This window comes from Ailuropoda melanoleuca, chromosome 4 (genome assembly GCF_002007445.2).
Source record: "Ailuropoda melanoleuca isolate Jingjing chromosome 4, ASM200744v2, whole genome shotgun sequence".
Lineage (NCBI taxonomy): Eukaryota > Metazoa > Chordata > Mammalia > Carnivora > Ursidae > Ailuropoda > Ailuropoda melanoleuca.
This window is the reverse complement of record NC_048221.1, coordinates 138,417,072-138,427,571: the sequence shown is the minus strand read 5'-3', so window position 1 is coordinate 138,427,571 and position 10,500 is coordinate 138,417,072. Positions and strand designations below refer to the sequence as shown.

Below are 10,500 nucleotides of genomic sequence, written 5' to 3'. Positions count from 1 at the left end.
GTTTCACTACTCTACAAAGGGCAAAGATCTACCATCATTGAGAATATTCACAGGCCAAGAGCTACCTAGTTTACAAATAAAGCAGAGAGAAAAGAAGGCAAGAAATTAGCATTTACTGATGGCAGCCAATTATATGCTAAACACAGTATGGCAATTTTCCCCACATTATTTTATTTTACTGATGTAATCTTTAGGAGACCTTTTCAAAACTGAGAAACAAAACACATTAACATAAAGTAATTAAATACTTTTAAGGTCAAGAAAGAAGAGAAGAAAATCCACACAACTTTACAGAATTCTATAAAATTTAAATTTTATCGGAAGCTGTAGAAGCAAAATGTCAAAAAAGGCCTTGAGAAAGCTACTTTCTCTCCAACCCTCACACTGAGCCATAACTGAACAATCCAGGCTGTTTCAAATCATTATTTTAAAACTCCAATTTCAACTGATGCAATACTAACCTAGATATAAATACCATTAATATCAGGGGTTGCCTGGTGGCTCATTCAGTTAAGCAGCTGATCTTGATTTCGCCTCAGGTCATGGTCTCAGGGTTGTGAGACCAGGCCCCACATCAGGCTCCATGTTCAGTGTGGAGTCTGCTTGAGATTATCCCTCTCCCTCTGTACCTCCCTCCATTTGTGCGCTCTCTAAATAAATAAATATTAAAAATTTTAAAAGTAAATACCATTAATATCAGTTAAATGCCACCTCATCCATGATATCTAGTGAAGCTCTATACCAAATATGCTTCATTCTTTATGGGAATAAGATTAATATAATTTTGTGCTTATCGATGTGTTATATTTCTTCTTCCAAGTGAAGCTATTTTCTCAGTATTCCCATAGAAAATGTCTATGAAGTAAAATTTAATATATTTAAAATATCATTTTATTATTCCAAATATGCTAATATATGCTAATAAAATGACTACTTTTGTAAATAACTCTTGATAACAATGAATAATCTCCAATTACAAATTTTCTCTCTTATCTGTTTAGAACAATTATTGACAATGCATAATCACAAAAGAGTTACCTAACCAAAACATACTGTGTTCAATATAGAACACTGAAAATATCGGCATATCATTAGATGAACTTATGCTGAAAACTCAAAGAATCGCAATAGATCATAAACAGATTATAGTTTGAAATAAAACAGAACAGAGTTCAAATCTGGGTTCTACCAGATAATATCTGGGATAGGAAACTAAGGGATTAAGCCATTTACCTGTAAATCAAGATAAGTAACAGCATTATTCTTTATAGATGTTGCTATGCAAATTAAATGAGCTGATTCAATAAAATCATTATTGTAAGGTTATTGCAGTAACAAATTTTGTTATAGAATAACAAAATTTTATGTTAAGATTTCCTTATGCCAGTTAACATTTAATGAAATTAGGTACCCTATGTCAAAAATAATCATAATCATAAAGTAATAACTGCTGATTCCACAACTTTAAAAAACTTACAATATGTGTATATTCATGTTCATAGCAGCACTAGTCACAATAGACAAGAGGAAGAAAAACACCCAAATTTCCTTCAACAGATAAATGCATAAGCAAAATTCAATGGAATAGTATTCAGCTTTAAAAAGGAGAGAAATCAGGGTACCTGGATAGCTCAGTTGGTTAAGTGTGTGCCTTTGGCTCAGGTCATGATCCCAGGGTCCTAGGATCAAGCCCTGCAACAGGCTCCCTGCTCAGCGGGGAGTCTGCTTCTCTCTCTACTTCTGCTCCTCCCCACTGCTCATTCATTGTTCTCTCTCTCTCTCTTTCAAATAAATAAAATAAAATCTTAAAAAAAAATAAAATAAAAATAAAAAGGAAAGAAATCTTGTCACATGCTACATGATCGAACCTTAAGGATATTATGCTAAGTGAAATCAGCTGTCACAAAGACAAATACTGTATGATTTCATTTATATGAGGCATTGAGAGTAGTTAAATTCATAGAAACAGAAAGTAGAAGAATAGTTACCAGGGACTGGAGAGAGAAAGAAATAGGGAGCTGCTATTTTACAGGTATGGAGTTTGAGATCTGAAAAAGTTCTGGAGATATTTCACAACATTGTGCATTAGCTACAGCACTGAGCACAAATGAAATGGTTCAGATGATAAATTTTATAAGTTTATCCCCACAACAAAAAAAAATAAAACTCTTTACATGTCTACACATACAGATACATATATATACATGCATACAGACATACATATGTATTTATTACTTTTCATTCGCCTTATCCACTGGCAAAAAAATTACACTACATTGAAAATACAGTTTTAAGAAAGTTTTGGGTTTTTTCCCTTAAGTTTATTTATTTATTTATTTTTAAGTAATCTCTACACCTAATGTGAGGCTCAAATTCACGATCACAAGATCAATAGTCACATGCTCTTCAAGCTGAGCCAGTCAGGTGACCCTAAAGTTTTATTTTTCTTAAATTCAAAAAAAAAAATACAAACTTTGACACTTAAAAAATGCATATAAAACGGTTTTTAGTCCCTAAAATGCTGTATTGCGATGCTTCATGATAAAATAAAATCAACAATTTCCTTACTTGTATTGTTGAATAGAAATACCTAATAGAAATTAATGAAAATGGTAAATATATATGTCCTTATCTTATTAAACAAAACACCCGACCTATTTAACTGTTTCTTAAAGATGAAGGCTCTTTAAAATCCCTAAGTGTATGGAATGAATAACTCAGAAAGAGCACTAAGGTTCCATTAAAGAAAATATTTCAAAAATTTTGTCTAGTTAATCTATTTCTAAGATTAGGTCTAGAAGCTCTCTAAAACTTCCTAGAAACACTTCAGACTAAAGTAATCAAACTTCCCAAACACTGATTATTCCATCTAAGAAAAAAAAAAGGTCAATCATAAATCTAAACTCAATATTCAATCATGTAAGTAAGTTCAAATGTATTCCAAAAGTATGGAATTTGAAGTACTTTTAACAATCTTACCAAGCTTAAGAACTTTATATTTCATACTCACCTGTATCCTTAACACAATGCCTGTACACAGTAGTTGGTGTATATCAACAAACATTTGTGAGAGGAATTTAAGTTTAGAAACTTGGTCTTACGGGGTGCCTGGCTGGCTCAGTCAGTAGAGCATCCAACTCTTGATCCCAGGGTTGTGAGTTCAAGCCCCATACTGGGCATAAAAAAAACAAAAAACAAGAAAAAGAAAGGAAACTTGGTCTTACCTCATTTCTCTCATCTACATCTTTGCATTTTTCAAGAAGAGCTTTCAGGGCAGGAATGTTTTCTTCTTCTACATAATTTATTACACTCTGTGATATCAGAACTGACATTTTCACAGAAAGCTGTAGCTATCTTTATTCCAATACCTGTTAAAGGCAGATTAGATAAAATACACATAATTTGTGATTAGGAAACAACTAATTTACTACTAACTATATTATCATTTATAACCTTACCCTTGTATAAACACACCTCTACTGGCAGGAGTAAAAACAAGGCCCCATAGCTCAGCTGTCAAAATGTCCACCCCTCCCTTCCCAATACTCACACACATCTCAATCTTAACTCATCTAAATCCCAGATGCAAACCCCAAACCATTCTCAGCACCACCCCTAAACAGGAGAAAGTGCTCCACTGCTCCTTCATCTCCCCAAATGGCAGCTCCAGCTCCATTTTTCTATGGAATTATCCATGACTGATCTTGTTCTCTACACCCTACATTCTACCTATTGGCAACTCCTTTTGGCTTCAACTATAAAACATCTTTCACATCTAACTACTACTCACCACCTCCATCCCAACCAGCCTGGTCCAAGCCACTGTGAGTTCTCATCTAAATCCCAACTGTTCTTCCTACTTCCATTTGCCTTCTCCACAGTCTATCCTCCACAAGGCAACCACAGTGATCTTCTGAACATATTTAAGTGTGACCAGAGCTTCTTAAACCATACTATGCATCATAATCACCTAGAGAGCTTGTAAAACCCAGATGCCTGGGCCTTACCCTCAGAGATTCTGATTTGGTAGGTGTGCGTGCAGCCCGAGTCTGCATCTTTAATAAGCTCCCAGAGGATGCCACTGCTTCAGCGGCTGACTGAAGAACCCCATCTGGAGCAGCACTGAGTCAAATTCCATCCATCCTTATTCAAAGCCCTCCAATGGCTTCTCAAAGAACTCAAATCACATGTGTTACCTTGGTCTCAATGACCCTAAGTGACCTCATCTCCTACCACTCCCCCTTACCCATTTCATAGCTTGAACACGCCAAGCGCTGTGCCATCTCAGGGATCCTGTCTGCCTAAATCTCTTCCACCAGAAATGCACAAGGCTCCCTCCTTCACTTTCTTCACTCACCTGATCAGGAAATTCTAAACTAACCCTGTGATATAAAGTAGTAACAACCTCACACATCCTCCATAGTGGTCCCCACACTCCCACCACCTTGCCCTGCTTTATGTTATCCGTGGCACTTACCACCACTGCAAATATATCATATTGTGTGTTTATTATCCATCTACCACTGATAGAACGTAAATTCAAAAAAAGTAGTTATGTTGTTTTACCCAACCGGACATCCAAATGTAAATAAACAAACCTCAGTGCATACCTTGCACAAAATGCATATACTAAAATTGACTTAAATATCCAAAAGCACAAAACTTCCGGAAGATAATATAGACCACTCTGGATCAAGCAAAGACTTCTTTGATATAACACTAAAAGCATGGTCCTCAAAAAAAAGAAAAGCGATAAATCAGAGTTCACCAAAATTAAAAATTTTTGCTCTAAGAGAATAAAGTTACTTGGGACTGGGGACATCTTTTTTCCTTCCATTTTCCCCCTTCTTGAGTAATGTCAGTTACTGGTTTCCCATGTTTGTCCCCACATTGAATTTTATAGCACATGACTTATTTCTTGAGTTTCACAGGTTCACAGATGGATAGGAATCATGCCTCAAGATGGACTCCATTCAGAGTCTCACTCATACCTGATTTAGATGATGAGATTTAGAACTTGAGAGCTGCTGAGATTCAAATGAGATTTTGGACTTTGAGTTAATGCTGTAATGAGCTGAGATTTTGGGGGACCTTGGGATAGGGTGATGTCTTTTGCACATGGAGTAGAGGTCTATCTCTGGGGACCAGAAGACAGAAACTATTCCACTATATGATTCCATTATATGACATTCTGGAAAAGGAAAACTACATGGATAGAAAAAAGATCAGAGGTTGTCAGTCTAAAGGAGAATAAGGGGACTACATTGGGGTACAAGAGAATTTGGGGAGTTTTGGAACTACTCTATATTCTGCTTGTGGTGGTAGTTGCATGATTATATACATTTGTCAAAATTCAGAACTGGACAGTAAGAAGGGTAAGTAACATTGATGTAAATTGTACTTCAATAATACCAAAATCCTCAAAAAAAGTTATGTTACTTGATCCAGTAACTTCGCCCCTAGGTATCAATTTTAAAAACACAGGAAACATGGACAAAGATTTTAAATACAGCACAATTTTATTCATAAAAACAAGAAACTTAAGAGATGGGAGATTACATAAATTATGATATGTTCACACAGTGGAATAATATACAGTCACCAAATGTTTCAGTGGCAGAAAAAATTAACTAAAAAAAAAACAAAAACACAACTACATATACAGCAGCTCAACTATTGTAAATATATACATTATTAAATACTGAAATGAAACAGATCAAATGGTGATGGCATTAATGTAATTTTTATTTTCTTTAGAAACTTTCCTAGTTTTCTAGAATGTGATACTTTTTTTCCTGAAGTACAACTGACATACAATATCCTATTAATTTCAAGTGTGCCTAGTGATCCCCCTAAGTCTAGCTGCCATCCATCACCACACAAAGTTATTGCAATATTACTGACTGTCCTCCCTATGCTGTACAATCACATCCTTAAGAATATGATACTTCTACCACTGCAAAACAGTAAGAGATTTTTATTAACAGTCGTCACCAATATCCAATGCCTTCATTTGTTCTCACATCTTACAGGGTCAAGTATACCACAGTAAGGCATCCAGGATCTGGCTCCAACTACTACTCTTCTTTCTACCAGCTCCACTCCCTCTCACAGCCCAGCCAAGCTGAAGCACTCAAAGTTGTCCCTGCCTGCATGCTGCTCCACACAAAGGACTTTGCTCAATTTACTCCTTCCACTTTGAACACCATCCTCACGTCCACTGTATCAAAGCATCAACCACACTCTCCAGAGTACAACCATTACCATTTGCTGTCTAATGTATTTCCTAACATCTGACATCAGCCAACCAGACTCTCAGAGCTCTAGTTTAGGGCCTTCACCACCTATGCTAATCAAGACTCCTTTGGGTACAAGGGACAAATTTAAACTAGCTTAAGCAAAACAGTACATTTATTTAAGGATACTGATTTATTTCCCATAACCACATTGTGGGAAAGGTGGGTGCCACTGGACTTCAAATGCCAGTAGAATTGTCATCCTCTATTGACTTAATCTACTTTCGTTATAGACCAACTCCTTCTACACAAATGGGAATATGGCTGCTAACAGCTATCTAGTCCAAATCAGATAGTTTCTCAAAACAGAGAAAGCAGGCTATTCTTTGTTCCCAGATTAAAAAGTCCCAGGTTGGGTCAAGTGCCAACTGGAACCAATTAACTTTAGTCACAGGGTCACATAGTATTGGCACTACTTCCAGAAAAGAGGAAACCGTTGTATTGGCACCTGTCCTAAGAATTTCTACTGTACCATCTCTCACCTGGATCAATGTGATAGTCCCCCAACTTATGTCTCCTCTCTCCAGTCTTCCCCCACCTCAATCAAGTTGCCACACTGAAGCAAGAGTGATCTAAAATACCTCTTTTAAAATCCTTCTGTTAGTCCCCATAAATTCATGCTGGAAGAACAAAAGATGATGGCTTTGTTACTCACAAGTTATTCAAGGGACTAAAACCCTCAAAGCCTTTGAAAGCCACTGTAAAGATTCAATTCTGTAATTCCTATGAAAACCTTTGCTCTGTGCAGAACAGTGAGGGCTCATAAACAATTCTGGATTATGACCGTGAAGACCTGCAGATCCTTCACAATCTGGCCCCGTCTTGCCATTCCAGCCTCATCTCTGTCTCCCCTCCCAGCCCCATCCCTCCCACCCTTGACCCAAAGCTGCTTCCCTACTCACATCCACTCTTCCAGGTCCAGGCAGACTAACCTGCTTGCAACCCTTGGCTGTCCCACACTTTCTTTTTTCTAGGCCTCTGCATTTACTGCCCCCTCAGCTTAGAAAGCCCACCCACCCACAGATATGCCTGGAGAGTTCCTACTCATCCTTGTGGATTGGCTCTAACATTATCTGCTTCTGAAAGCCTCCACTGACTGGCTGCTTACTGTAAGCTGGGCCAGGACCCTGATCTCAGACTCTATCCCTGTGGGTATACATAAATTTTGACTGCTCATATACCATTTTACTCATTCTTGTCCAGAACTCTAAACTCCAAGTTCTTGAGGCAAGAAACCCACCTTATATCTGGCACAAAACTGGGGCTAAGAAAGAAAAGCAGCCCCTGACTGTAAGGAACTGGCCTGGCATGCACAGCTAGGCCCTGGATTTCTCAGGTGAAGATAAACATGGACAGCCAAGCGACTATGTAGTGTAACCCAAGAAACAATGAATAGCATGGATGGAATGTGTAAGTAAAAAGCAAGCACTAAGACTGGAAAGTGAGGGTGGTTGGTTAGATCTGTAACTTCTTCAAGGATAAGGTCTGTCTCTCCTTTGCTCCTATATTCCCAGAACCTACCACAGGAATATACCAAGTAGAAACATCATAGGTAACTGTCAAATTGAATAACTGCATAGGTGTACTAACGTGCTTCTTCTGTAGGTCTTTGCCTGCTCAGAGGCTCTGCTACCCTCAACGGCCCTGTTTTCTACCACCAGCCATTATCAGCGATGGGCACATGATCTGGGACATGTGAATGCTCAAAAACATAAGCCGGGCCAATGAGATTCCTCTCTTTAGAACTGGGAATAAGAAACCAAAGACTCAGTCATTATGGGCCATGTGCCAAATGATACAGTTTTGAGATAACGAGTCAGCAGAGAGAGAACCTAACAGATATGAATAGAGAAGAAAGAGAACAAACGCAGCTCCTGAGAGAGAGGCAGAAGGTGAAGCTGCCTTGGATCCTGATTTCTTGCTGATTCTCATCAAGTCCTATAAATCTCCTTTTCCCTGAGGTAAAAGAGTAAGTCTTTGTTTCTTGCCTTCTAAACAGACCTAACATAGTGACAGATAAAGCCGAGAAACTGACAGTTTTTGAGCAAAAGCAGGAAGAGGGAGATGGCACACTGGCATGAACCTAGGAAAGTTAATCTCCCAGTAGTGTATGTGGTCCAGGATAGAAAAACACAAAGAATTAGAACTCTGGACACCAGTCAGGGAACCACCAAAACAACCCACAGGAAAGGGGATGAGTGGTGGGAATGAAGAAGAAACGACAGATATGAGCTTGAACAATATAAAATCCCCCATATTTGACCTTTTAACCTACCAAAATACCCAGAAGAGAGATCCGGGATGTAAAAATCAAAGAAACTATGTGGCTGCAGATTTAAAAAAAAAAAAAAAAAGTCAAGGATGACTAGATGCCAAGCATCGGTGACTGGAGGAGGGTGTACCCATTAACAAAAAAAGGAATTCAGGAGGAAGTCAGGACTTTTCGGGATGATGGTCCCCTCCAACTTCACCATTCTGGCCACGGGGATGCTTTGGCCAGGCTGAATTTGAGGTGCTCCAAAAAAGCTGGGTTGGTTAATCCGCCCAGTATTTGTAAAAACAGATCTGGAAATCATTCACACAAAGAATGCAGACCAAGGATTCTCAAACCTGTGTGCACCAGAGCTACTTGTCAAGTGTGTCAAATACAAATATTCCTTGGCTTCTCCCCCAAAGAATCCCAGCCGATAGATCTGGGATGAGCCCAGAACTAACATTTTAACAAGCACTCCAAAAAGATTCAGGCGAGAGTCTCCATGCGACTAAAGCTAGAGAACAAAGAACACAACCTAGCCGCAGCACTACTCCCCCTTGGCTCTCCATCAGCTCCCGAACGTGCTTTAAACGTTTTTAGAAGTTCAGTCCTCAGTGTTGTCAAAGTGTGGGCAATGACAAAACATCAGAAAAACCCCTTGAAATCGAAAGGGGTGATTCCAGAGCCACACCCCAGGCCAGCTGAATGGGAATTTCTGAGGGTAAGGCTAGGAAAACTACATTTTTAGCCAGCGCCCCTAGCGGCTGGCAGAGATGGTTCCACAAACAGTTATTAGTAAGAAAACATTCTTCATCGGTTTAAACCTTCCTCTATGTCAAAACAACTTGAAAGAAAAATAATCCAATATTGCTGGCTGACAAATCGTTTCCCTATAAATAAATCATGGAAGCATCGTAATCAACGCCTTGCTGATATTTTGTCAGGCACTTAAAGGCCTGCACAGGACAATGGAGCAATCAAGCCCGATAAGAAAGCAAAGGAAGAAAACTAACCACCTCGCCCTTGGAAGCCCGGAGAAAGAAACCTGGAACACCTGCATTAACGGTACCAGCTAAGGCGAGTCCCGAGATGCAGGGTGTGCCAGCGGCCGCTGCACAAAAGAAAACAGTTTCACTAAGGCCCCTCCCCCCTCTCCAGCCAAGCACCCCTCGGCGGACCGAGACACCGGAGACACCAAGTCCGAGAGCTTCCCAGCGCTCCGGCTAGCGCGGCCTCTCGGGAAAAGCCAGACCTCGAGCTCCCCAGGCGCCCAGCCGCGGGCCCCCACACCCGGCCTCGCCCTCTCCCCGCCCGGCCGCGGCCCTGCCACACGGGGCCTCACCCCCTCCCCCTGCCGCCGCGGCCCCTCCAACACTCAGCCTCGCCCCCTCGCCCCCTCGCCCCCACCCGCACCTCACCTGGCCTCGCCCCCTCCTCACCAGGCCGCGGGCCCTCCACACTCGGTCTCGCCCCGCCAGACTCCAGGCCTCTCCCCCTCCCCGCTGGGCCTCGACCCCACCTCCTCTCCCCATCATCCCGCGAAGCCGACCATCGCACTGACCGTCTCACAGTCCGGCCTGAGGACCGTGCCCACAGCTCGAACGGAAAGGGCCTGCTTAGCCGCAGGCGCTGTCAGAAGACGGGAAAGGGAGAGACGGCGGCTTCCAGCGCTTCGTCCTCACCGAATCCGGCGGCCATTTTCCTCCCGCTCTGCACACTGACAGGTCACGAGGCCGCGGGCGGCGGGGCGGGGCTGCAGGTGGCCACGCCCCCGGAAGGCAGAGGAGCCCCAAAGCTGTGGGGAGCGGGCGGGCGAGTGGGTGCGGTGCAGGGTCAGAGAATCGCCAGACTCAGCGGCCCTCCGCCCCCTCCCTCTGGCCTCCAAATGGGTGTATTTTTGACAAGTGCCACGGGCAAAATTTTCTTCCTTGTCAGCGTCACTCTTTTTAT

At 41.2% G+C, this 10,500-nt stretch overlaps 1 protein-coding gene across 10 annotated transcripts in view; it reads right to left on the bottom strand.

The window, feature by feature from the left end:
- KIDINS220 (kinase D interacting substrate 220) overlaps positions 1-10,279 on the bottom strand; it is a 99,125-nt gene extending 88,846 nt beyond the window's left edge. For 9 of the 10 annotated variants that reach the window (XM_034659952.1, XM_034659951.1, XM_034659953.1 and 6 more), the window contains exons 1-2: positions 10,112-10,278; positions 3,225-3,368 (exon numbers count right to left, since the gene is read on the bottom strand). In XM_034659952.1, coding sequence (XP_034515843.1) covers positions 3,225-3,332 — 108 coding nt within the window. In that variant the 5' untranslated portion in view covers positions 3,333-3,368; positions 10,112-10,278. Of the gene's footprint in view, positions 1-3,224; positions 3,369-10,111 lie in introns of all 10 variants that reach the window. The other variant, XM_034659950.1, reaches the window with a different exon arrangement.
- Between the last annotated feature and the right edge of the window lie 221 nt (positions 10,280-10,500).